Source organism: Leucopleurus acutus (genome assembly GCF_964270905.1).
Source record: "Leucopleurus acutus genome assembly, chromosome: 8".
NCBI classification, from domain to species: domain Eukaryota; kingdom Metazoa; phylum Chordata; class Mammalia; order Artiodactyla; family Delphinidae; genus Leucopleurus; species Leucopleurus acutus.
In genome coordinates, this window is record NC_139151.1 from 71,411,859 (window position 1) to 71,439,835 (window position 27,977).

General features: G+C 50.0%; 1 protein-coding gene across 1 annotated transcript in view; it reads left to right on the top strand.

Annotated features, from left to right (window-relative positions):
• OTOG (otogelin) overlaps window positions 1-27,977 on the top strand; it is a gene marked incomplete at both ends in the record, with an annotated part of 84,947 nt that overhangs the window by 29,677 nt on the left and 27,293 nt on the right. Inside the window, 12 exons of the mRNA XM_082845002.1 lie at window positions 230-304; window positions 926-969; window positions 2,476-2,635; window positions 10,325-10,432; window positions 13,135-13,273; window positions 14,781-14,915; window positions 15,209-15,355; window positions 15,651-15,770; window positions 17,651-17,767; window positions 18,460-18,616; window positions 21,420-21,446; window positions 23,929-24,096. Coding sequence (XP_082701128.1) covers window positions 230-304; window positions 926-969; window positions 2,476-2,635; window positions 10,325-10,432; window positions 13,135-13,273; window positions 14,781-14,915; window positions 15,209-15,355; window positions 15,651-15,770; window positions 17,651-17,767; window positions 18,460-18,616; window positions 21,420-21,446; window positions 23,929-24,096 — 1,397 coding nt within the window. The remainder of the gene's footprint in view (window positions 1-229; window positions 305-925; window positions 970-2,475; window positions 2,636-10,324; window positions 10,433-13,134; window positions 13,274-14,780; window positions 14,916-15,208; window positions 15,356-15,650; window positions 15,771-17,650; window positions 17,768-18,459; window positions 18,617-21,419; window positions 21,447-23,928; window positions 24,097-27,977) is intronic.

Sequence of the window (27,977 nt, forward strand, 5' to 3'; positions counted from 1 at the left end):
AGACGGTAGCATAAGGTTCTCCGCCGTATGCTAGAAAGATGACGTATTTGGAGGGCCTAGCCTGGTGTTCACAGTATTTTAACAACCTGTGTGGTATAGGCACTGAGCCATCAGAACGGATGCTGGGTCTGAATGCCCCTGGCTGGCTGAGGGGTGGGGCCCCTGTCCTTGGCTGTTCCTGCCCCAGCTCCTGAGCTGGCCCACCTTTCTCTGTTCCCGGCTTGTACAGGAACCAGTGCTCCTGCCACTTCCAAGGAATGGATTATCCCCCTGGAGACAGTGACATCCCATCTCTAGGCCACTGGTGAGCTCCCTAGACAGCAGCACTATTATCTTCTCTTTATTATTGTTATTTTTAAATTTTATTTAAAAAATTTTTTTGCGGTACGCGGGCCTCTCACTGCTGGGGCCTCTCCCGTTGCGGAGCACAGGCTCCGGACGCACAGGCTCAGCGGCCATGGCTCACGGGCCCAGCCACTCCGTGGCATGTGGGATCTTCCCGGACCAGGGCACGAACCCGTGTCCTCTGCATCGGCAGGCGGACTCTCAACCACTGCGCCACCAGGGAAGCCCTATTATTATTATTTTTAATCTTAGTCTGGCTGCGCCGCAGGGCATGTGGGAACTTCCCAGACCAGGGATCGAACCCGCGCCCCCTGCAGTGGAAGCATGGAGTCTTAACCACTGGACCACCAGGGAAGTCCTATTATCCTCTCTTTAAATGGAAGTTGCTGACTAAAGAAAATTCAGCAGTGCAAAACTTTCCATGAAGCGACACCCACCCTCCCCCTCTGCACAGGGAGCCAGGGACAGAAGTGGGCATGTCCTTCTGAATCCTGCAGTAACCTGAGTGCAGTAACTCGAGGTCTCTGGGCCCTGCAGTGACTGGGTGGGCTGATCCCAGTGCCTCTCTCTCTCTCTGCAGCCACTGCAAAGATGGGGTCATGAGCTGTGGTAGCAGAGCCCCAGGTAAGGGTGACAGGGAGGGTGGGGCCTCCTTCATGGTAGTGGAGTGTGGAGAGCTCGAGGACAGACCAGGACAGGGACACCCCACCCCAGGTCTTGTGCCACACCGAGCCTTCTGTGTTCTTTGCCCTCTCGGGAAAGGTTCCAGCTTGGAGGGTGGCATTGTGAAATCCTGTCCCAACCTCAGCCCCACTCAAGTGGCTGTCCCTCCTGCTTCTCGAGAAGATACTGAGACTCCATCTCCCTCAAGGGTAACCAGCTGGGGTATCTGGACAGTCCCTTGACCTCCCCTGGGTCCTGGATTTCCTCTGTCTGAACCATCACGTGTCTACTGAGGCTGACTCTGTGTCCAGTGCGGGGTGTGGGATCACAGCAGTGGGGAGGATAGGCTGAGCCTTTGAGACGCTCACAGGCAGTAGAGATGGGGGCATCAGGGTGGCACACTGGTGGATCAGCCTGTGAGGGCCTTGGAGGCGGTAGGGCGAGGAGGCTGGAGCCTTCAGGGAGGACCTCCTGGGGTGGATGGTGCCACTAAGTATGGAGATTGGCACAGAGGAGATCAGAGAATAATCATGGCAGGTGGCAAAGAGCAGGGCCTCCAAACTCGGGTAGCTCTGGGTTCAAATCCTGCCCAGCACTCACTACCTGTGCAGCCCTGGGTAACTCGCTTCACCTCTCTGAACCTTCACTTCCGCTTTTGTGTATAACCTAGATTCCTATGTTCTCCCCACGTTTCGTGTATGTCCCCGAGAGTGTTTTTCTTTTTGTTGTTTCTGGCTTCCGGTTTCTGCCCTTTAGGACTTTTATTTCATCTCCTGTAGCTATCCCTTTCTCTCTGTTCCATCCCAGGCTGGGCATAGAACTCAGACCCCCTTTATTGATTTTCCTAAAAAAGATCGCTCACATGGTATAAGTGTATACGGCCGACACGACTGAAGGCTCTGGGAGAGAGAGTGGGTTTATGTCACAGAAATACAGGTAAATGGGAAGTTGACTTCCATGTTGTTAAAAGTCCCCTGGCCACCTGCCACACTGCATGGCTATCTGCTTTCTGGCTCCTCTTCTGGTCCCTCTGGGGCACTTCCTCTCACCTTATCATGCCTTTGAAAGCAGAAGTGACTTCTCTCCGTTATATGGGAAAATAGGGGATAGTAATACCTCACAGAGTTGTTGCAGGATTGAATAAGAAAATGCACATGAGGGGCCTGGAACAGTATCTGGTGGAAAGGACACGTCCAGTAATTGGTACTGGTGGTGGTTGTCCTATTGTGGGACAGCACATACCCCTCCCGCCCACTGTGATGTGCGCTTGGGAACCCAAGGAATGCCTCAGGGGCAGCAAGGGCATGAGAAAGCATCAGAGCCCCATCTCTGCCTGCATCCTCCAGATGCTGGTCCCCAGGTCTCCCTGGCCCCCGCTGCCGCCCAGGAACCCACCCCAGGCCCAGGTGTTCCAAGCATCCTGCTGAGTGTCCAGGCTCTTGCCAGCACCACCCTCTCCTCTTCCAGCTGCTGCCTGTCCAGCAGGCCAGGTCTTCGTGAACTGCAGTGACCTGCACACCGACCCTGAGCTGAGCAGAGAGAGGACGTGTGAGCAGCAGCTGCTGAACCTGAGCCTGAGCGTGCCAGCCCGTGGCCCCTGCCTCTCAGGATGCGCCTGTCCCCAAGGGTATGTATGTGTGTTGCAATGGCTTACCACTCCCGAAGGCTGGCAGAACCAGGGACCGTAACGTGGAGTGAGGGGCAGGGAAAACCTCACACAGCCTTGCAGGGAGGCATCAGCCCACAGCTGGCCAGTGACAGTATAATGACTAGCGAGAATCTGAGGAAGAGCAGGAGGGTGGGGAGCCAAGCTGGAGGGGGGTCCACCTGCCTCTGCTTCTCACCAGCATGTGGCCTTGGACAAGGAAGGGGCCTAGCTCCTTTGAGGCTCAGTTTTTCATCTGTAAAATGGGAATAATAATAATTCCTACCACCTCAATAGATTGTTGGAGGATTAAGTGAGGTGCCAACCACTGGGTGGGTGCCGGGCATACCCTAGAGGCCTCATGGGCTGAAGACTATGAGAGAGGAAACCTGTGTTTAGCTCTCAACCTTCATCCCTGCAAAATTCTGACCAGGTGGAGGGCTCAGGCCCCTGTAATACTTGAAAAAGAAAGGCCCCACCCTGTGGAAGTAGTCTCCCTCCTGGGTGCCCGAGATGCTGCCATCACAGCTGGGTGACCTGCATGAGCTGAGTTTTGTAGGTCGCCTCATTGATGCTCTGCATGCCGAGGTGGCTGCAGGGGCCCAGCGCCCCGCTCTGCCAGTTCTCGTTCCTGATGCTGGTCTTGCTTCAGGTCTAGGCTGAGAAGACAGTTGGGCACCTCGTCCCATGACTTGGCAGCACTGGGCTGTGTCCTCAGCCTGTGCGGAGAACAGGGCTAAATTGGGAGTCCCAGCCCAGGCCTGGCAGCCAAAGGACGTGAGAAGGGGGTCAGAGCTTCTAGGGTGGGAAAGGGAGGGAATAGTCAGTTGGAGTTTTGCTGTTTATAAAACACCTTGATATAATGATCTCCTTCAATCTCAGAGCATCCTCGGGAGAAAGGAGGGGAGGATCATTATTCCCATTTTGCAGATGAAGACACTGAGGCCAAGGGTGGATCATTATTCCCATTTTCCAGATGAAGACACTGAGGCCAAGGGTGAAGACCTGCATGAGCTGAGTTTTGTAGGTCGCCTCATTGATGCTCTGCATGCCGAGGTGGCTGCAGGGGCCCAGCGCCCCGCTCTGCCAGTTCTCGTTCCTGATGCTGGTCTTGCTTCAGGTCTAGGCTGAGAAGACAGTTGGGCACCTCGTCCCATGACTTGGCAGCACTGGGCTGTGTCCTCAGCCTGTGCGGAGAACAGGGCTAAATTGGGAGTCCCAGCCCAGGCCTGGCAGCCAAAGGACGTGAGAAGGGGGTCAGAGCTTCTAGGGTGGGAAAGGGAGGGAATAGTCAGTTGGAGTTTTGCTGTTTATAAAACACCTTGATATAATGATCTCCTTCAATCTCAGAGCATCCTCGGGAGAAAGGAGGGGAGGATCATTATTCCCATTTTGCAGATGAAGACACTGAGGCCAAGGGTGGATCATTATTCCCATTTTCCAGATGAAGACACTGAGGCCAAGGGTGAAGACACTGCAGGGAAGTGGTCTGCCCAGAGATCCATGACTCAAACCCAACTCTGCTTACTGCAAACCCTGCCCTTTGGCCAGAGCGTGCTGGCTCTGTGAGGCCTGGAGTCTGGTCCCCTACACAGAGGTCACGATGTGGTTTATGAGCCTGCCCTTTCCCAGGCAAGCGCATCCACAAGGGAGCCCTGTGAGGTTTGGAGAACTCGCACAGGACCCTAGGCCCAAGACTCTGCATTTCTAAGAAGCTCCCAGGGGTTGCTGATGCTGCTGGTCTAGGAGCCACACTTTGAGTAGCAAGGTTCTAAAGCAATGTCCAACATTAGGGATTAGTTTAACTCAGAAGATCCCGAAGCCAGACTGGGGCTCCCTTTTCAGTCCCCAGGCTCCAAAGGGTAGGATAGGATGTGAAGATTTCTAAGGGCTCGGTGACTTTTGACAAGTTACATGACCTCTTGGGCCACAGTTTTCTTGTCTGTGAGGCCTGGCTGGCTGTTTGCAGGACCAGTCTGAGCAGGACAGTACCTGAATCCTCTTCCTCTGCTTCTGGCCTCCCAAAGTTCAATCCAGGTCCTGGCGCTGTGCCAAGAACATCCACGGTCCAGAGGACTTAATGTTTGTCACTAGCTGTGTGATGTCGGACAGGTCACTTAATGTTTATGAGCCTGAGTTTGCTCACCTGTGAATTGAGGACAGTAACACCTACGGTGCAGGATTCTTGTGAGATTTAAAGAAGACAGCGGCTGCAAGGAGCCGGGCACAGTAAGTGCTCCGGAGAAACTCGTCCTCTTCCCCTTCTTAGTGTTGAACCCCCATCACCTCTTGGGGTATTTGCCCTAGTGGCTCACGTGTTGTATCAAATGCCCTATGAGGAGCTATACACACTCCATAGGGGCTTGTCAAAGGGAAATTGTTACAGTCTCAACTTTTAAAGGAAGGACAGGCACTTCCTGCCATAGTGGAACATTCTCTTGGGAGCCGGGAATGGGCTCCCAGTGATACCTAACAACCCCTGCCTGGGGCCCTCTGGGCCTCTGGTCCCTGTGCCCCTCCCCATGGTGTTTCTTAGACTCTCTGGGTGTGTGTCATCCTCCTGGGCCACTGCAGGGATCTGGGGCTGTCTGTGCTGCTCCAAGTTCCTTTGCATGTCAGTGCTGAGCCAAGGGCTCTGGGGCCACTAAGTAGTGTAGCCCAGTGGTTAGGAGCATGAACTCTGGAGTCAGGCCTGAGTTCTGATTACACGACTTACTGGGTGAGTCAGTTAACTTCCCTGAGGCTCAGTTTCCTCACCTGTAAAATGGCACAGAATAAGCACTCTGTGTGAGTGATGGCATTGTCTTCCTTCACCTGGATCCCATGCATGTGCAAATGCTCCCTGAGGGGGGTCTGGAACAAGAGGGTCCCTTAACAGTTAAGGAGAGGGTGCTCCACAAATTGAGGGCACCTTGAAGACAGAGGCCAGAGCTTCTCTCTGCATGCTCCTGTCTGTGGTGGGCACACAGAAGGTGCTAGGGATGCAGGCAGGTCTGCAAAAGGCCAGGAGGGAGCAGTGGATGGTAGGCGGCAGGAAAGGTCCCCTCCCCGGGTGGATGGTGGGGGCCAGGGAAGGGCCTGGGAGTGAAGATGGAAGACGGTGAGCCAGCCCATCACTGGTGTCTGATGCAATTATGGAGAAAGGAAGGGTAAGAAACCAATATTTATTGTGTATCTACTAAGTGCTAGGCAGTGCGCCCAGGTCTATAATTAAATTCTCGTAATGACCTTGGGAAGAAGGCGTCGTTATCCCCGTTTCATACATGAAAAACTGGAGGCTTAGAAAGGTTAAGCGGCTTCAGGTAGAGCACTGTGGATTAAGCACATGCTTTTTTATTATTTTCTTGCTTCCTCTGACAATCGCGATGAAATGTTGGTAATGGAGTAGAAAGTATAAATCACCAGGGACAAAGGGAGCAGGGATGGGATGACAGTGGCATGAGATGGGTCAATAGTTTTTGAAGAAGGAACGAGGGTGGCTATGTAGAAACTGACCTTGCAGAGCAGAGGATGACAGCTGATGCTTGTAGAGAAGGAAGGCCAAGGAGAAACAGCCTACATGGTGTTGACGGCTTGAGGAACAGGAGGCTCCAGGCATCTCAGAAAGAGGGGTGGTGGGAGCAAGACAGGAGGATGAGGTGCAAGTCTGGGTAAGGAGCAGTTAAACTCCCGGATTCCCTGACCCCATCCAGCAGAGAAAGGTGGTAAGAGTTTCTAGAAATGTCAAGTCAGAGGCTTTGATCTCAGGGACACAGGCAGGGATGAGATGTAGCGTGAAAATAGGGAGATTGACTGAAAGCCTGCTGGGACCCAGCCTTCCTCCCCAGCTTGGTTCCCAGGATGGTGGCATCAAAGTTTTTGCCTCCCAGGCCAGAAATGAAACATGATTCTTCTCCTGCAAATTGGCTGTGCCAAGAGAAAAAAAACTCTAGAAACTGACATTTTGGGAGTTCCACAACAAAAATGATGCCCCCCCCTTAAAAATGGAGCTTCCAATCAATGTTTCGTGTCTCACTCTATTTCCTTTTAATTTTTTAAAAGTGAGGCATAATTTATATACAGTAAAACACACAGACTATAAGTATACAGTTTGCTAAGCTTTGATAAATTTATACCCTCTTGTAACCCACACCTCCATCAAGATAGAGAACACTTCTTTCCCCTCAAAAAATTCCTTTGAGCCCTATGCTTTTTCCTAGTTAGTGCCTCCCCATCCCTCCACCGTAGTTCTTTATTTTGGCATAGATAGTCTCTGCCTGTTCTAGAACTTCATGAAAGTAGAATCATGCAGTATCTACCCTTTGATGTCTGGCTTCTTCTCCTTAGCTTATGTCTTTGAGGTTGATCCATGTTGTTGCATTTTCCAGTAGTTTGTTTCTTTTTATTGCTCAGTAGTATTCCATTGTATGAATATACAATAGTTAATTTATCCACTCAAATGTTGATGCATGTTTGGGTTATTTACAGTTTGGGCTATTTTAAATAAGGCTGCTTTCTCTTGGATGAACACTTCAGCATGGAATTGAGTCCTAGGGTAGATGTATGTTTAACTACGTAAGAAATTGCCAGATTACTTTCTAAAACATTTGTACGACTTCACCTTCTCATTGCGTGAGAGTTCTGCCTGCACCACATCCTCACTAACACTTGATGTTTTCAGTCTTTCTCATTTTTGTTATTTTAGTGAGAACATAGCCGAATAGCATTATGGTTTTAATTTGTATTTCCCTAATGACTAATGATGAGTACTTTTTCATGTGTTGTTTGGCCATTTGTATATCTTCCTTTGTAAAGTGTCCATTCGAGTCTTTTGCCTACTTTTTATTTAGCTGATTTTTAAAAAAATTGAGTTGTAGGGACTTCCCTGGAGGTCCAGTGGTTAAGACTCCACACTTCCAATGCAGGGGGCCCAGGTTTGATCCCTGGTTGGGGAACTAGATCCCGCATGTATGCTGTAACTAAGAAGTCCACATGCTGCAACTAAAGATCCCACGTGCCACAACTAAGACCCGGTGCAGCCTAAATGAATAAGTAAATAACTTTGCTTGTAAAAAAAAATTGAGTTGCAGAAGTTATAGCTTCTGGATGCAAGTCCCTTGTCAGACATCTGTATTGCAGATATTTTCTCCCAGTCTGTGGTTTGCCTATCCATTTACTTACAGTATCTTAATATGTCTAAAAACTTCTGATGAGCAGAAGGTTAAAATATTGGTGATGTTTACCTTATCACTTTTTTCTTTATGATCAGTGCTCTCTGTGTCCTAAGAAATCTTTGCCACAGTTCCAAAGATATTCCTCTATGTTTTCCTCTAGGAGCTTTATAAATTTTGCTTTTACATTTGGATCTATGATCTATCTAAAATTATTGTATTTTGTATATGCTGTAAAATGGAGTTGTTTCATTTTATTTTTTCTGATGGATATCCAGTGGTTCTAGCCGCATTTAAAAAAAGACTTTACTTTCCCTATTGAATTGTTTTGGCATCTTAAAAAAAAATCAATTGACTGTATAAATGTCGGTCTATTTCAGGACTCTTTATTCTTTTTTTTTTTAACATCTTTATTGGAGTATAATTGCTTTACAATGGTTTGTTAGTTTCTGCTTTATAACAATGTGAATCAGTTATACATATACATATGTTCCCATATCTCTTCCCTCTTGCGTCTCCCTCCCTCCCACCGTCCCTATCCCACCCCTCCAGGCGGTCACAAAGCACCGAGCTGATCTCCCTGTGCTATGCTGCTGCTTCCCACTAGCTATCTATTTTACATTTGGTCGTGTATATATGTCCATGCCACTCTCTCACTTCGTCCCCCCTTACCCTTCCCCCTCCCCGTGTCCTCAAGTCCATTCTCTACCTCTGTGTCTTTATTCCTAGGACTCTTTATTCTGTTCCATTGATCTATTTGTCTATCTTTAGGCCAATATCACACTGTCTTGATTTTTGAAGGTTTATAGTAAGTCCTGAAGTCAGAAATTGATAGTGTTCCGACTTTGTTCCTTTTCAAAGTTTTTTTTGGCACTTTTAGGTCTTTGAATTTCCATGTAAATTTAGGACCAGCTTGTCAATTTCTACAAAACAGCCTCTGGGATTTTGATTGGGATTGTGCTGAATCTATAGGTCACTTTGGGAGAACTGACATCTTCATACTAGCGAGTCCTCCGATCTGCAAATATGTCATTATTGCTCCATTTACTGGGCCTTCTTTAATTTCTCTCAGCAGTGTTTCATAGTTTTCACCTAAAGTTTTGCACATTTGTCATTGAATTTATTTATAGATATTTGGTGTTTTTGTCTTTCATTCCATCTAAGTTGTCAAATTTATTGGCACATCTATGATGATTTTTCGCCTAGTCTATCAGTAATGGAGAAGAACGTTGAAATCTCCAACTATAATTGTGCTTTTGTCTCTTTTCTCCTTTTAGTTCTATGAGTTTTTGCTTCTGTTTTTGAAGCTCTCATACTTGGTGCATGCCCATTTAGGATTCTTATGTTCTCTTGATAAATTGACTCTTTTGTTATTATGAAATAGCCCTCGTTATTGCTGTTAATACTACTTATCTTGAAGTCTACTTTGTCTAATGTTAATATGGCCACTCTGTCTTGTGACTAGTGTTTGCATGACATCTCTCCCCATCATTTTACTTTTAGCTTATCTGTGCCTTCATATTTCAACTGTGGCTTTTGTAAACAAAATATAGTTGGGTCTTGCTTTTTTCACCAGTGTTACGGTTTCTCCCTTGTAATTAGAGGGTTTATGCATTTGCCTTTAATGTAATTGGACTGAGTTTAATACTACCATCTTGTTATTTGTTATCTGTTTGTCCTGTCTGTCTTTGTTTTTTCTTCTTTTGGGTTAAGTATTTTTTAGTATTCTATTTTTTTCTCCTTTATTTCATTTCAAGTATATATCCTGGTATTTTTTATTTTTGTGGTTCTCTAGAGATTACAATATGTATCTTTCATTTATCACAGTCTACCATGAATTAATGTTTCACCACTTTAGGTAGAATACTTGTAACAGTCTGCTTTCATTTACTTCCTTCTTGTCCTTTGTACTATTATTGTCATACATTTTACTTCTACGTGTGTTATAAACCCCACAATTCATTGACATTAATCTTGTTCTAAATGCTCAGTTATCTCTTAAAGAAATTAAAAATGATTAAAAAAATATTTACCAACATATTTTCTACTTTTGGAGCTCTTCATTCCATGTGAATCTGAGTTTCCATCTTCCTGAAAAATTCCCTTTAACATTTCTTTTCAGTGCAATCTACTAGTTACTCTGTGAGCCACCTGGGTAGGGAGGGTCAATGCCCATGTCCATGGTCTGTTCATTAGTATACATCTAGTGCCTACGGGACAACTGGCATCCAGCCTGGCTGGCGGGTGGGGGGCAGCATGTGGCTGGTAGAGCTGATCCTTGCTTCCTGATGTATGGCAGAGACTTCTGAGCTGGGCCAAGTCTGTCTCTGGTTTTTCCAGTTACCGAGGTACCTCTGAACCCCACTGGGCAGCAGCAGGATGCTGGTGGGTACATGGTCACTCTCTTCCAGGGTAAATGCTGAGAGCCACTCCGGGGCATCCGTGTGGATACAGCGTCCTCCACAGGTGACAGAGATGGGAAGGGTGCTCTCCTGACCACCTGCTTGCTGTGTCCTTTTAGCCTGCTCAGACACGGGGATGCCTGTTTCCTGCCAGAGGAGTGCCCATGCACTTGGAAGGGGAAGGAGTACTTCCCTGGGGACCAGGTCATGTCTCCCTGCCATTCCTGGTAAGTGAGGGCCCCATCCAGCCTCTGCTTTTTGCTGGGGGTGAGGATGGATATGGGACGCATGATCACGAGGACAGTCTAGCATCCCCCCTCAACCATGTTCATATTCATGTTGTGTGTTTCTGTGCTATGTAGGGGTTTGTGTATATATACACGTGTACACATAGAAAGAATTTTGGGGAGTGTTTTTGTGAGTATTTACACGAATGTGAGTTTGATCAAACATGTATATGAATGTGTGTAGATGTGTATTTGTAATCATGAGGATGTGTTTGCATATGTATATGGATGTGCAAGTGTGGGCACGTGTCCAAAATGCATAGACTGCATATGTGAATGTAAATGCACGTGCATATATATGAAAAGCTGGGCATTCATAATCCTGAATATGTTAGTGAATACATACAGTTATGAATTTGTGTATGTATACAGCTATATTTATATACGTTTGTGTGCCTCTCCATCCATTTAGTATGTGGGGACGTGTATGTGCAAAGTGTGTGAATATGTGCACGCACTGGGTGTGCGTATCTGTATTTACATGTAAGTGAACAATATGTAAAATGTGCATTTGTGATTTCCTATGAATATGTACGTGCTTATATGTGAGAGTAAGTTTACATGTGAATATATTTGCACACTGTATATCTGTTAATATAAGTATACATACGTGAGAGTGTGTGTACCTGGATTGAATTCTTTGAGAACGGGCTTGAGGCCAGTTCTGTAGAGCCTGCCCTGGGCCAGGCAGCGGGGAATGGAAGTGGGTAGAGACTCAACCTCCTAAATATCTTCCCAGGCTTCCACTGCTGCTGTGCCTAACTCATGTTAATTCACTTTCCAGAGGCTTGGCTCCTGGAAGTGTCTATGGTGGTTCTTTTTTTAATTAACTTGTTTTCCCACTCTCTACCTGTCCTCTGCTTCTGGGAGAGCTGAGCATCTCTCCCACCTTGTAACCACCTAAATCTTGAGGTTCCCCAATGACCCCCCCGCCCCTCCACAAAGGCCTTATAAGTACCCCAACAGCTAATGAGGCCTTTCAACCCATGCCTTCCAGGCTGGGCGGCCCCTGTTGTGGCCTCCTTTGCCAGATGTCCTCTGTGTTCCTGGCACACAGAGGCATGTGGAGCCTCCCTGACATTCCCCCTGTGCCCTTGTGCCCCTGCAGAGGGCCCGACCTGGGCTTTCCAGGGCTCTGAGAGTCCAAGTGCTGCTCCAGCCCTGATGTGTCTGCAGGATCAAGGTGGCCCTGCCACTGCCCCAGGGCGTCACGGGACACATCAGGGACCCCTGAGCCCTGGCTCCTACAGCTCTCTGGAAAATGGCCAAAGCACATCAGCTAGACTAGTGGGGCTAGGATGAAGAGGGGAAGGAAACAGGACGAGGACCCCTCAAAGAGGTCTGGCCAGCTCATACCAGTGGGGGTCCCCACCCATTGGAACCTATTCCTTCTTAGCCCCACATCACATTCCAGTGACTGTCCAAGGGGTTGGGCTGGGCACAAGACCCTGTGTAAAGTAACTTCAGGTCAGCCTTGGTGTATTGATTCCTGGTCTGGTGTTTCGGAGATGGGTGTGTTCTGTATGAGCCCTTTCCAGCCACTCAGCTCCCCTGAACCCTACGTCTCTTGTAGGCTGAGGAAGGTCTCCTAGACTTCGGGATTCATCTCGCATTAATGAGTGTGTGCTCCATCTCTCTGCTCCCTTTTTATTGCAGAACTTCTCAAAACAGTTGTCTATATTTGCTGCTTTCAATTCCTCTTCTCCCATTCTCCCTTCTACTCCACAAAAACTATCCCTACCAAGGTCACCGATAATCTCCATGGTGTTATATCCAGTGTTTATCACTTGGTCCACATCTTCCTAGACCTATTAGCAGCATTTGACACAGTCAGTCATTTGTTATCATTCTCTACCGTCATACCTTTCTTCATGTGACTCTGGGATTCCCCACCCTCTTGATTTTTTCCTCCTGCCTCTCTTTTTTTCTTTTGCGGTACGCGGGCCTCTCACTGTTGTGGCCTCTCCTGTTGCGGAGCACAGGCTCCGGACGCGCAGGCTCAGCGGCCATGGCTCACGGGCCCATCCGCTCTGTGGCACGTGGGATCTTCCCGGACCGGGGCACGAACCCGTGTCCCCTGCATCGGCAGGCGGACTCTCAACCACTGTGCCATCAGGAAAGCCCCCCCAATCCCCTTTATCTTGCTTCTTCCCCCCCATAGCACTCACCACCTTCTTACCCACTCTATTACCTACTCATGCTTACTTATTTAGTGTGTAGCTTCCTCCTCTAGAATATAAGCTTCACAAGAGCAGAGGTTTTTTGCTGTTTTGTTCACTGATGTATCTGAAACTCCTAGAATAATGCCTGGGATATGGTAGATGCTTATGACTTGTTGAATGAATGAGTGAATGAATGAACAATTGGAGTGGTAAAGAGAGTGTGGACGTTGGAGTCAAATAGATCTGGATTCAGTCTTGGCTCTGTTATTTGTTGGCTTAACCTCTCTGAGCCCCAGTGTGTCCTACATAAAATGGGGACCCACCCTGCCACCCTTTGGGCATCTGTTGGAGGTCAATGATGTTTGTTGACCTCTGGCCCAGGGGCACACAGTGGGCGCTCGATGGGCAGTGGTTCCATCTTGGACATTCAGGGTGGGGGCAGGGCATGCCCTGTCAGGGGTCTGGGCACGTGTGTTTCAGTGTGTGCCAGCACGGCTCGTTCCAGTGCGCCCTCCACCCCTGTGCCTCCACCTGCACCGCCTATGGCGACCGGCATTACCGCACGTTTGATGGGCTCCCATTTGACTTCGTGGGAGCGTGCAAAGTGCACCTGGTCAAGGTTAGTGCCTGGGTGTGTACCAGCTGGCTCTACAGGGACCCAGAGCAGCTGGTACATAATTAGGTGGGTGGGAGGATCTAAGCCCTGGTGTGTGGCAATTTAGAGACGCAAGATTGGGGCTGGACAGAGCCCACCAGTCTGCCTGTCCTCCTGCTTGTCACCATTATAACCTTGCCCCCTTGGGTGCCAGTGGTTTTTCTGTCTGTAATAGTAAAAGCAAATGCTTTCTGGGCTTTTATTATATCCCTGGTGGTCTACCAAGCCATTTAAAAGCATTGTTTCACTTAACTCTTACAGCAAGACAGAGTTTATTGAGCCCATGTTATAGCTGGAGTAACTTGGGCTTAAGGAAGTTGGTATCTCACCCGAGACCACACAACTAGTCAGGGACAGAATTGGGGTCAGGTTGGAACCAAGAAATCTGACTGGAGAGTTGGTGTGCAGGCAGGATCCCCTCCAGAAGGAGAAAAGGGTACCAACAGGGTGGGCGGGAGAGTGCCTCAGACACATTCAGGGACCTTGGTTTTGCTAAGGGCCTGTCCATCTCATTATATGATAGTAAAAGTAACAGTAATAATAATAGTAATAATGACAAACCTTCTATGGAATAAGTCCTATCTATGGGGCAGGCACTGTGCTGGGGTCTTTCACATAATTTCAATAACTCCACAAGACAAAGATTATAGACCTTGTTTTATTTTTTAAATTTCAAAGGTTTTGCATGCTCTTCACTAACATTTAAAACAATATAGAAGCATATATTAAAAACAAATATTCCTCTTCACATCTCTTCTGTTCCTATTCCCTGCTGAATAAGCACTCATAACAGCTAGGTGTGAATCCTGCAAGATCATTTTCCATAAGACAGACACACACACACACACACACACACACACACACGTTTTGTTTAATTTCTATGAATAGAATCCCGCAATTTGGTTTTATCACTTAATAGTATATTTCGGACATTATCTCATAGAGTCAGTAAATTTTTCTTCTTCTTTTTGTAGAATTCCACAGAAAAGGTGTACTCTAGTTTGTTTTGTAATTCGCCATTGATGGACATTTCTGTTGTTGTCAATATTTAAATGCTCAATGAATACTTGTGGATGTGTCTCTAGACGCTTCGAAGTAGAATTGCTATAAAAGTTATACATTTAGAAATGTTGTCCAGTGCCTGCAAATTGCCCTCCAAAAAGGCTTACATTACCATCATCAGTGTGTGTAAGACGGTGCCCCTTCCCCTACACCCCTGTCAACACCAGTCATCCCTATTATATATTCATTCATCAAACACTTTTTGGAGAATCCCTACATGCTAAACACTGCACCAGGCACCCAAAACAAAACTGAACTTCAGAGAACTGAAGTAAGTTGCCCAGAGTCACAGCTCATACGAAGTAGAAGTGGGTTGAAAACTATTTCAGAGTCTGTGTCCCCCTACCCCATGCCTCTCATCAGAATCTCTTCTCTCCCTGGTTTATTGCACTAACTTATTTCTCCTCAGAGCACATCAGACTTCAGCTTCTCTGTGATTGTAGAAAACGTAAACTGCTACAGCTCTGGCATCATCTGCAGGAAATTTATTTCCATCAACGTTGGGAACTCACTCATCATCTTCGATGACGACTCAGGAAATCCCGTAAGGCCTGGTGCAGGTGAAGTTTGTATGGACAGTTTGCTGGTTAATAGAGGGCAGAAGAGGGCTAAGGACTGGTCTCCTTACCACAGCACTTTCTCTTGGAGCCACTGAGTCCACAGCCCAGATTGAATTCCTTGGCCACGGCCAGGAGCCCAGAGGTCAATGTCAGGGCATGAGGGAGGCAGAGGAATTGGTGAACTCCTGGGGCCGGGCAGTGACTTGTAGCCAGGCCCAGCTGACCCGGGTGTTGGGGGACACTCTGGCCTCAGGAATGGCCACCTCTGTCCCCCTAGAGTCCGGAGAGCTTCCTGGATGAGAAGCAGGAGGTCCACACGTGGCGAGCAGGGTTTTTCACGCTGGTGCATTTCCCACGGGAACACATCACCCTCTTATGGGACCAGAGAACCACGGTGCACATTCAGGCGGGGCCACAGTGGCAGGTAGTCATGTGATCAGTGACCCTCACGGGCCCTGTGCTCCTTCCTAGAGCCAAGCCAGCCCACTGGGTGTCCTTGCATGAGCTGTACCCTCGCCAAAGAGCCAGGAGCCTCATGCCTGCTGTCCTATCTGCCCCGCCCGACTCTGGGCCCCTTCTCCTCTGACTCTTCTCTCTCTGAACACTGTGACCCCAGTAGTTGCTTCTGGGCCCACGACAGACTCCTAGGCTCAGGGCGACCCCTCTGCCTGTGGCTCACCCTCGGAATGCCTGAGACTGACCATTCTCTCTTCTTTCAGGGCCAGCTGGCAGGACTCTGTGGGAACTTTGACTTAAAGACCATCAATGAGATGAGGACCCCAGAGAAGTTAGAGTTAACTAACCCCCAGGAGTTTGGTGGCAGTTGGGCTACAGTTGAGGTAAAACCTCTCCAAGCTGGCTCACTCCTCTCACCCAAATGGACCCTGGTCACAGGCCAGGGGAGAGGGACATTGGTGCAGGGCTGCTCCTGCAACCTCTCTCTCAGCTTCTGACCCAGCATCCTCAGCCCTGGACTCTGTCCTGTGGCCTGAGGACATGCACCATCCCATCTCACACATCAGACCCCAGACCAAGCCCTGGTAGGAGGGCTGAGGCTGGGAAGGAGACAAAATCTCTGTCCTAGGAGAGATGACCACCTAGTAGGGAAGATGAGTCTTGTTGAAGCATTACCATCTTACCCATCTCTGTGCCCCTGGTGCCTGGCGATAGGTCTGGCACACAGGAGAGACCAAGAGAGACCCGCATGGGTCGGGGCAATTAGAGAAGGCTTCCTGAAGGTGGTGGCACTAGTGTGGTACTTAAATGATAGACCATATTTGGATGGAGGAATGTATCAGAGAGAGGGAGGGCAATATTAGCAGAGGCAGAAATGATAGGGGATGTCTCTGAGGTTTGGGAGATGTCTGAGGCTGCCAAGCTGTGAGTGATAGGGGGAAACATCACTGAGCTGACAGCAGGAGATCTGGGTTCTTGTTTTATTCTTTTACTTAAACAATTATTTTATTTTGTTTTTCTTTTGTTTGTTTTATTATTTGGGGTTCTTGTGTTAGATCATCCAGTGACTTGCTGGGTGACCTTGAGTAAGTCCCATCTTCTCTGTGGTCCTCTGTGAAGTGAAGGGGCTGGGAGAGGGATAATGGGTAGATTTCACTTCATGTGACAAATCTGATCAGTCAGATGAGGCTGCCTGGGCAGCTATGTTGAGAAATACCAACACTTGTGTCAGGCTCAGCTGGAAGAACTGTGAGTGATTAGTTATGTCTGCCATGGGTGCTGCATTAGAGAGTGGTGATATGAGTGTTAGATATTTGCCTGTCCTGGACCGAGTGATCTTAGGCTCCTAGTTCTCTGTTGGGGAGTAGGTGGAGATAAGCCTATGTAGACTGGTGTCAGGGGAGCAGTTAGTCATGGCCTGGAGCTAAATGTAATCCTGAGGTGAGGCAAGGCTGTTCTCACAGCCTCAGAAAAGTATGCTCTAACCCATTCCATTTTAGAGAAGCTGAGTGGGTGACTCACCTTTATTGCTTCCCTCCTCTCACCCTTCACTGTCATTTCTCTCTCAATAATCCGCTTAGGCATACCCTGGGGGGCTCTAGTGACAATGTAGGGGGAGGAGGTTCAGCAGACATCAGGGAAATCTGTATTCGTTTTCTATGGCTGTGTAACACCATAACTGCAGACTTAGCAGTATCCAACCACACACATGTATTATCTCACAGTTTCTGTGGGTCAAGAGTCAGGGCACAGCTTGATTCGGTTCTCTGCATACAGTATCACAGGCTGCAGCCAAGGTGTCAGCCAGGGCTGGGCTCTCATGTGAAGGTTCGACTGGAGAGGGATCTGTTTCGCTGACCACTCATGTGGTGTTGACAGCCATTCCTTGTAGTCACAGAACTGAGAGCTTTAGTTTTTTTGTGAGCTGTTGGCCCAGGACGACCCTCAGCTCCTAGAGGCCACCCACCATTCCTGCCACGTGCCATTCACAGCCAGCAAGGGAAAGACTCCAGCCAGATGGGCTCTGCACTCTTATGTAACATGACAATGCAGTCACTGGCACATAACCACATCCATGTGTCACCTCTGCTGTCTTTTGTCGACTTGTCAGTTTGGTCCCTCCCACATTCAAGGGCAGGGGATTATACAAGGATGTGAACACAGGAGGCCGGGATCAAGGGAGCCACTCTAAGAGTCTCCACCACATCAGGCAACAGGCATTTGAGGGGTAGGGAGATCAACAGCGCTGCCTTTGCCCCCTCAGTGCCCAGACACCCTCGACCCCCGAGACACATGTGTCCTGAATCCTCTCCGAGAACCCTTTGCCAAAAAGGAGTGCAGCATCCTGCTCAGCGAGGTGTTTGAGACCTGCCACCCTGTGGTGAGTGGACTCCAGGCTTGGCTACTCCTGGGCCCCCTTCCCACCTCCCTGGAATCCCTTCTGCTCTCAGACCCTCCATGCCTTGGAGAGACACCTCAGGTCTAGAGGAAAGATTCACCTCTGCCATGCCCTTGCCTCTGGTCTGCTCGGATGAGTCTGCCCTGTTTCCCTGGGACAGACACAGTCAAACAGCTTCTGTGCCCTTTTCAAGCCTATCTCAATCTGGCTCTTCCTCCCAATCAGGAAGTTCTTCTGACTGGTGAACACAGACCCCTCACGCTGTGGCATCAGCCCTCAGTGGAGACAGAGGAGAGCTGGTGCTCAGCTCTGCATGGCCCCCTCCAGGGCCTTGAAGGCTGCTGTCAGATGGGCTTTGGCTGTCTCTGGCCCTGGCTGGGGGTTCATGCCCCACGTCTGTTTCTCAGCCACACCCTAAGCCCTTGGATCCAATAGCCTAGGCCCGAGGAAGGAGAAAGCTTAGTTCTCAAAAGCAGGGTCTACCTGCGTCACGGAGTTAACGTTTCCCTCTCAGCTGCCTGCCTTTCTGTCCTCACCCCACGTAAGCAGCTCGCCCCATCCTGTGGTCCCTTCACGTTCATGCTGCTCCCTGAGGCTGAGTGACAGCAGCCCAGAAGGTGAAGGGCTGACATTCAGGGTCTGTCCTCTGACATCTGACTTCTGACCTCCTCTAGGTCGATGTCACTTGGTTTTACTCAAACTGCCTGACAGACACATGTGGGTGCAGCCGGGGCGGTGACTGTGAGTGCTTCTGTGCCAGCGTGTCTGCCTATGCCCACCAGTGCTGCCAGCATGGGGTGGCCGTCGATTGGAGGACCCCGCACCTTTGCCGTGAGTGTCCAGACCAGTCATCCAAGGGGGAGCGTGGGCCCCTTCTGTGGGCAGGCCTGTGGGGTCCCATCACTCTGGCTTGTGCTCATCGTTCATTGAATTCTTATAACTACCCTGTGAAGTAGGACTGTTTATTCCTGTTTTACAGTTGGAGAAATGGGCTAGAAAGAGAGAGATTAAGTAACATGCTCAAGGTCACACAGGTTGGTGGAGGAGCCAGGGCTCATCTCCACTGCAGGTGGTCTGGCTGCAAACCCATGCTCTTAACCACTTTACCAGAGGAGTCAGGAGCCCTGGGTTCCAGACCCAGAGCTGCCATTTGCAAGCTGTGTGACCTCAAACAAGTCCTCCAACCTCTCTGGGGCTCCATTCTCTCATCTGAAAAATAGGAATAGACGTGTCCCACCAGGTTTACTGTGAGGGTCGAACGAGATAGTGAATGTGAAAGACCTTTGTCAGGAGAGACTCATGGGGCCCATCAGAGGCACCACAAGATAGCAGTTTTTCTGGAGCACTGGTGGTCTGCAAATGCTTTTGGTTGTACACTCCTATCAAGTGAAAACATTTTGAGCACACACAACATGTGTGTGTGTATATATATATATGTGTATATATATATATATATACACACACACACATACACATAGATGCATGTACGTATATATGTACTATTAGTAGTGTAAATGTATGTCACAAAACAGATACAAAAGTAAATATTAAAAAGATGAAATAAAATGCTTAGAAATTTAAATGATTAATTAATTGATTATTATTTGTTTCTGCATACCAAAGATCTTCCTGGTGCAAGACGCCTCACTTTGTGGTGCAGTGGTTATTATACAGGTGCTGGGGCCACACTGTCTGGGTTCAGACTCCAGTTCCACCAAGCAGGGTGACCTGGGGCATGTTCCTTAGACTCTGACTAGTAATTGAGGGTTAAGAGAACTGTACCTTCCTTGCAGGGAGCTGTGAGATTTACATGAGAAAATGCAGGTAAAGCACTTGGCACAGTGCTTGTGCCAGAGCCGAGGTTGCTGTCATTTTTCGTGGGGACGTGGGTGCTGGCATGAGAGCTCCAGGCAGGATGACCTCAGGAAGAAGATGGAGCAGAATCTGCCTTTGGCTTCCTTTTTCTTTGCCCATTTTACCATGAGCCTCTTCTGTCACAGAAGCCTTGGGTCCTCATGCAGTCTGCTTCTCCTTCTACTTCTCTGATAAAAATCCTTCAGGAAGGAGAAGGGAACACACGTTTACTGAGAATCTACTGTGTGCCAGGCCCTGTGCCTTCTGTGCATTAACTCACTTAATATTCAGGCCTAGGGTGAAGCAAGTGAGGCCAGTTCCTGGAGCACAAGATTTAAGGGGATACCAAAAAAGGCAATATTTTAAGGCAATATTAAAAAAAAAAAATCAAACCTAATGCAGAAACATCTCTGATGAACAAAATATCACAATTTTAAGTAATGACAGCTTCCATATTATTGATTTTTCCTTTTGCCTCAGGCTCCAGTGTGGCTCAGCAAGGTGCTGTCACTGATCTTGTCTATTTTAAAATTTTGATATTTTGTCCATCATGGATATTTTGCATTAATTTTGCAATTAAAGAATTGTATTAAAATATTACATATCCTGATTACTGAGATTTTTGAGGTCCCCCTAAATTTTGCACTTGAGGTGAGCACTTGCCTTACCCCAGTCCAGGCCTCACAAGTCTGTGGGGCAGATGGTAGTGGTAGTCCCCGTCCTACAGAGGAGGGCACTAAATTTCAGAGAGGTTGAGAAACTTGTCTCAGTATGCACAGCTGATGAGTGAGAGAGATGGGATTTCAGTCCAGGTCTGCGGGTCTCTAGAGAGCTGGCTTTTGACGACTTCTCTGGGCGACCTCCCATTAACCTGGTACACACTTGAAACCAGATACTTGGAGATCTTTTAATTTTCGAGTTCAATCTTCTGAGTCCACAAGTGAGGAAAAGCACATACTTACCCATAGCCACGTGGTGGGTCAGTCTACTGATTCCTGGTGCTGTTTCCAGAGGGCAATGCCAAATGCAAAGGAATAGTGTTCATCATGGGGCTTTGGGGTGTGGGGTGGAGTTGGTGGCTGTCTTCAGACCATGCCTGTGAGTGAGGGAGACCCCTCCTCAGCCTTTGTCCCAGATCTGCTCGGTCAACTGGCTTCTTATGGTCTTGCTCCTGGCTTCAGGTGCCCCCTGCAAAATCCCCAGCTTATCCCAGCGGACTAAGGAATCCGTGGCCTACGTGCCAGGGGAACAAGCTGTGGTGCTGTGCTGCGCCACTAGGGGGCGTATGGAGCACATACTTGGAGGAGCTTATCAAAACCTGATGGAGACTGCACCCAGGGGCCTGAAAAAGGCTTGGATTCTGGAGGCCCTGGGTCCCTTCCTACTCAAAGCTGTTGAAAGACCGACTTCTATCTTGTGCTTGCATTCCTCCAGGACCTTCCACAACATTTCCGATTGGAGCTTCCGTTCCTTGGTTCAATTCTTGCCCTTTGAGGTCACACAAAACATACTCTTCTGTCCCAGCATTCATTCATTCATTTGGTACATGCCAAATGCCTACTCTGGGCCAGGCTTTGAGCTTTGTGTTAGGGGCACAGAGAGGGAGCCATTGTATTTCCTGCACCTTAAGATATCTGGATCTAATGACCATGTCTGAATCTTGGCGTTTGGGAGACAGGCCAGGTCTAGCCCTTGGGGAAGGAGAGAGAGCTGGGATGGGGCTTTGGCCCTGCGCATCTGTTCCAGGCTTCTCAAGAAGTCTCTGTTCTCTCTCTTTCAGCATATGACTGTGACTTCTTTAACAAAGGTAAGCTCATCCTCCCCAGGTGGAGCCTTGAAAGCTGGGGCACTGCCATCCCTGCCCTGGGGCCACAACAGTAGCAGCCATCCTGAGGCCCTGCTGGCCCTGGAGGAGCAGTCATGCAGACAGAGCCCTGACAGTGCAGGGCCCAGGGATGCCCCGGAACTCTGCCTCCAGCAGCTCCTGCAGCCTCTGTCCAGAGCCCAGGCCAGGCTAGCTTCCCGGGGATGTGCTCATGCGGGGCAGCTTCACCAGGAAGTGAAAACCCCATTTGCACCAACGTGCTGCCCCATAGCTTTCATAATCTAGCTCATCAGGCCCACAGGACATTGTCTTGGGTTTCCTGAAGTTTTGAGTTGGCAAAGGCAAATGCAAACTGCTCTTCCTTTGCTGGGGCGAAACTTACAGTCTGGCACAGCCTGTCAGATTCATCTTTAAGTTTAGCCAGTGTTGCAGAGCACCAGATTATGCTCCAACTTCTGCATTAACCAGGTCATGACTAAAGACCCCAGGGAGGTTAATGACCAGTGTTAGAATCCATGAGTCAATTTAATCACTGGGGTTGGGTGGGATTGGAGGGCTGCCCAGGAGTAGTTTTCAGCGCTGATCTTTGTGCGGTGGGGCCAGGTTGGCAGAATTAGATACTCATCAAGTCCCTGGTGCCATTCACCTTTGACTTCTGAGGTCCCCTCTGCCCCCACTTCCAGGCACCATCCTGCCAGGAGCAGGCCTGTACAGGTAAAGGCCCAAGGCTCCGTCCTCACATAACTGCATTATCAGATTTGGTTTGAGAAACGTCCTCTGGTGAGAGTATAGTGGGTGAAATAGTGGGGGGACTGACTAGAGAGACAAGGATGCCAGTTAGGGGATCCGTGAGATGAGGGCTGGACCAGGGTGCAACATGATCATTCACAGTGCCTGCAGTCCCACCAAAATGCTAGCCTCAAGGGGCTCCTGCTGGCCCAAACCTTTAACCCCTGACGGCAGGAATCTGCAATGGGAGGATTGCAGTCCCTGCACAGGCGGGGTCTGTCTGACACCAGGCAAGACATTTCAGCAAGACAGCTCTGAGCAGAGTTTTCTCCCTTCTGTGGCATTTTGGGTGGCAGTAACTGGCAAAGGACAAGCTGTTTCTAGCATCCTGCACCCGCCCACCCACCCTCCCACCCATTCTTACTCTGCTCTTCTACCAACATTTTCTTTGGTCCAGGCCTTTGCCGGGCGCTGGGGATTCACCAGTTAATGAGACCTGTCCCAGTGGTGCTCTGGAGCCGGCCCACCCTGGCTTTCTAGAACCCACTGTGTGTTCTTCTCTCCACATTCAGTCGGTAGTTTGAAGTTGACCACTGGTGGGAGTATTTATTCACGGAAATCAGCAAACATTACCAAATGGGGTTTTGTTTGCTTGTTCATTTTGTGAGAGCTGATTGTTAAGCCAGCACAGCACTGCCTTTGTCCTGTCTGGTAGGGAAGACAGACGTGGACCCCCAGTCGAGACCCTCCTCATAAGAGCTGTGATCGGCATGAGCCATGCTCCGAGACCGCTGGAGCACAGGGGAGGGAGGACGCTTGCGTGCGGTGGGAGAGGGTGCCGGGAGAGCTTCACCACGAAGGTGACATTTGAGCTGGGCCCCAGAGATTGAGGAGGCGTTGGCCCCGGGCACAGAACGGGGTGTGGGGGGGGGGGACTGCGCTGAGTGGGTGGGACAGCGCGAGTGAGACAGGAGGTAGGACACAGCACAGCTCTTACAAGGAAGAGCGAGAGAAATTCAGTGTGGCAGTGGCCGGGGTTGGGGCGTGAAGGGCCCCTGAATCAAGCTGGGCTCTTGGAGTCTATCCTGAGGACAAAGGGGGAGCCACTGAGGAGTCGCCGAAGGGAGTGTGGCTAGGAGGGTGACTGGAGGGCGGGCCACACCAGAGGCTGAGAGGTCAGTTATGAGGCTGTTGCAGTGGTCTAGGAAACCCATTCCCTTGTCCAGCTTACTGACAACCGACCACCGCAGGAACCCAAGAGACACACAGGTGACACATGTTTGAAATAAATAGATAAACACTAATGCTGAGCCCAAGGCTTCCTGGCCTTTACCCTTCAGACCTCAGGTGGGGAGAGACCAGGTCTGGCATCTTCTCCCAGAGGCGACTCTGAATAGCGCAGCAGCTGGAATGGTAGAGTCTCAGTCAAGGCCCATGGAGAGACGTTTGGGGGGCCCAGATGCCCCCCAGGGGTGGCCTTGTTTCCAGGCTTCCTGTGAAGTGATCTAGGTGCTGTGCAGAGGGTCAGTTCCCATCAGGGGCTGGCAGCCTGGGGCTCCCGTCCCTTCCTTTTCATGGGAATCAAGGTCCCTGGGGCCGGGGGTGAGGGGCGTGACCAAGAGGAGCTCTTTAGCATCCTCTCTCCTCCCGCTTCTGGCAGGGCTGGGCAGGTAGTGATGGGAGGCGGGCACAGTCCCAGGGCGGCAGGGCTTATGACCGGGCCCCCTCTCTCCAGCACTAGGTAAGGGCCCCTACCAGCTGGCCAGCTTGGCAGCCAGAGGTGCCCTGGTGGCCATGAAGGTGGCAGGCAGTGCCATAGTCCTAGTGAGAGCAGAGGATGTGGCGCCGGGGGACATTGTGGACTTCCTGCTGACGGCTGCCCTCTACAAGGCCAAGGCCCACGGTAAGGCCCACCCTCTGGCCCCACTCCAGCACTTGGTGGAGGGAAGCAGGTGCTGGAGGAGGGGAGGATGCTATGACCCTAAGCCAGCTATAGTAGCTGGAGAAATGTGGGGCTCCAACAGGCACCCCTTTCCCAGTCGAGACAGGGTTCTGGGTCAGCCTCTTAGCCTCTTTCAAGAAACACCTTCTGTCTTCTTCTTGAAAAAACCAGAGAGGCCAAGGTCCAGATGTCCCTTTGGACCTTGCTTCACACAGCAGCTGTATTCCAGAAAAGCTAGGTGGCAATAACTACTACTTCCCATCGCTCCCCCTAAATTTCCTTCTTATTCTCCCCCTTCCTACCCCCCTCCCCACTTCTCCTCTCTATTTTTAAGACTAGATAGACTGTAAATACCAGAGGGGAACTGGCTGATATATTAACTCCAGTGGGACCTTCTCCTGTGAATGGAGGAGTGGGCTCTTGATTTGCTCAGGTTATGGTCCTGAGTCCTGATCTGGTGGGTTACACAGACTGGGGCACACCTGGAACCAGCCAGCCTCCTGGGTCTGACTGCCAGCAGACCTAAAGGGCTTAGCTGTAGTGGGCACCATCTTCTCTTCAGAGTTCAGTAGTGCCTGAGGGGTGGCAGGACCTTGCCCGGTGGGGAGTGACCGCCGGTGGTGTTTGTGTTGGGCGCTGGGCCAGCCAAGGCCTCAGTTCACCAGTGCTAGGAAGCCTCCTCTTCTGTGGCCATTTGTGTGTGTCCCAGTGTGTGGTCACTGTGATCACTGATCAGGGTTTCTCCCCGCAAATCCTGTTGGTCCCATCTAGTCAGTATCTCCCTAATCACAGGGATGGTCCGTGAAGCCAATCCCAGCATCTACCGGAATCTTGAACCAACACACATCTCAGTTCATTCCAGCCTAAGAATTTAAGTTCTCAGATTCTCAGGTCTGTGGTTTATCTAGTTACGAGGATCGTCCTGTCTTTCTCTCTCTTCCTCCCCTCCTCCTCCCCTTCTTCTCTCCTTGCCTCCCTCCCTTTCATTGAGCCCTGTTCCCATGCCAGGCACCAAGCTGGGCACTGGGGAATCAGTGGCATCAGAGACACGACCCCTGCCCACCAGAAGTCCACAGTCCCATCCAGGGGACAGACACGTCAAAGGCAGTTACAGTGCCTGTGGGAAGGAGGAGCCCCTAACTCAGTCTTGGGGAGTCAGCAGAGGCTTCTTAGAATAACTGTTGTCCCTTGAAGGGTTGAAAGGAGCCAGGAAGGGACTTGTAAGCCAAGCTCAGGAAGTGGATCTTTATCCTGAGGGCAGTGGGGAGCCAGGGAAGGGCTTTAAGGAGGGGAGGGACACCCCAGGCACAGCTAAGGGGATGTCCATGGTGGGGTGAGCCGGGGGTACAGTAGGAGGTGCCAGGAGGAATCACGTCACTGCACGAGGTAACCTGGGAGTGAGGAGCCAGGGACTAGGCCACAGGAGCATCCCCACTGCCCCAAAAGGGAACACTTCCTCCCTAGACATTCCTGACCCCCAGATCTGTGTGGTCCTGCTTGAAGAAGGAAGGGTGTCTTATAACCTTCCAGATGTAATGGACCATCTTCTTAGTGGGAATTTTCTGTTCTCCATTCAGTATTTTAGCCCAGTAAGTAAGGTCTAGTCTAGAGGGGGTGTTGATTTTCCAGTGGTTTTATGGCATGTTAAGCAAACCCTAGAGAAGCCTGGGCCTGGAGAACGTCACTGTGGATGGGATGCCCAGAGGCTGTGAAGGCCAGCCTCCATCTCAGACCTGGGTCTCCTGGGCAGCTGGGGGCAGGGCCCAGTGAGGACCCAGGCTCCCACTCCCACCCCATCCTGTGTTCCTTCCCTGTGCTATGCCCAGAGTACTGGACAGCAGAAGAGAACATACCTTCCAGGTAAGATTTGGGGTGGCTACGTGGGGGAGGTGTCCCTTGAATTTGGCCTTGAAGGATGTGTAAGATTGTGATGGGAAGAAATGGAGAGCAGAAGATGTCACAGAGAGGAAGTTTCAGCAGTCATTTAGGCCTGAGCCTCTCACTCTCATGGTCTTGATGTCCTATAGGATGTACTAAAGGGACACAAGCCACAACCTGGTGCATCTCCCTGGAGTATCAATTTTACTTAAAGATTTTTGGAGGAGGTTACTGATTTATTATTAATAATATCTCACTCTTCTGTAGCACCTGCTGTGTGCTAGGCACTGTTCTAAGTGCTTCATATATAATAAGTCATTTAACCCTCACAACAATCTTAGGAGGTAGGTGCTGTTATTTTCCCAATTTACAGATGTGAGAACTGAGGCCCCGAGAGGTTAGGTAACTTACCCAAGGGGACATCACTAGCAAGTGACAGCAACCAGGCTGTCACTTTTGGCAGGCTCCTCCCAAACAGAGATATTAAAAGAGAAATAAAATTTAGAAAATGGAAGGTGAAAAATCGTTTGATTATTTAAGGTAAAACACAAGACTTTGTACAGTCAGTCCTCTGTATCCACGGTTCCACATCTACGAATTCAGCCAGTCGCGGGTGGAATTTCAGATGGAAACCCACGAATGCGGTTGGATGACTGTGCTGGGCCATTTCATGTAAAGGACTTGAGCATCCTTGGATTTTGGTACCAGGGCGGGTGTACCGAGGAACAGCTGTACCTCTAGGTCTGGCATTCAGCCTCTCCCCCATTAGGAGGACTTCAGGACAAATGGTTGAGAACCTTGATTTAGGCCAACTCCAGTCTTCACAAACAAGAAAGCCGAGACCCAGAGAGGGGAAGTGAGTTGCCTGAGGTCACCCAGCGAGGGACTCAGCACTCTCCCCGCCTGGGCTGCCCCATGCCCACTCCTGGATCCCATCCCTGGGGCTGACTGCACAGTGGTTAAGAGCCTGGGCTCCAATCCTGCCTCCTTTTTCCACCGTCAGTGTGACTCTAGGCCTCACCGCCCTCATCTGTACAATGGGGATGACAATGTCGCCACCTTCTAACCTGTTATAGAATTTGCTTGTTCATTATTTGCTCCCCACCCACCACTCGCTGCTTGAATGTCAGCTCCGTGAGGACAGGGGTTTTGTCGTGTGTCCCCAGTGCCTGGAACAGCGCCTGGCCCCTGGTGGGGGCCTCAGTAGTGTTAGCTGCTGAATGAATGAATTCGCCACCTCACAGGGCTCTCTTGGAATTTACTACAAGCAGCGGGTAGAGAGCTTGCCCATCACTGTGCCCGGCACAGAGTTAAGTCCTGATCGATAGCAGTTGTTGCTGACATGAAGAATTAATTCTTCCCCCAGTTACCTCATTTCTTCTCACAGCTGCCCAGGGAGGTCTAACAGGAAGTCTGTGCAGTATCTCCTGGGGCCACGAGGTGGAGGGGTGATGGGGGGAGGGGGAGACACACCAGGCCCTGTGCTGGGCCTTTCACACACCGTTTGTCCCTCACAGCCTGGAGGCGTGAATTCACTTGCCCACAGCACAGTCAGCCATGGCGGGCCGGGACTCCGGACACCTGCTTGTGCATTTGGGCCCTGACCCTGCAGGGCCCTGTGGTGGGGGGCAGGGGAGATCCACCCAGCAGTGTGGAGACAGGAGAGAGGACAGCGGAGCCCAGCTCGTAGGCCTCTGGGCAGGCCGCTTCCCACCTCTGGGGCAGTTTCCCTGCCGTGGGTTGGGCTCAGCCTCAGGTCCCCCAGCTCTGACCCTCTGGGATTCTGTGAGGAGTGGGACCAAGAAAACTGACAAATCAGCAAACCCCAGCTTGTCTAGTACGTCCCATAGAACAGAACTCCACCAGGACAGCCGTTTCTGTCTGTCCTACTCACTGCTGTATCCCTAGCATCTAGACTAGCACATGGTACACGGAGGGGCCTCAGAGATGTTTGCAGGAGGGAG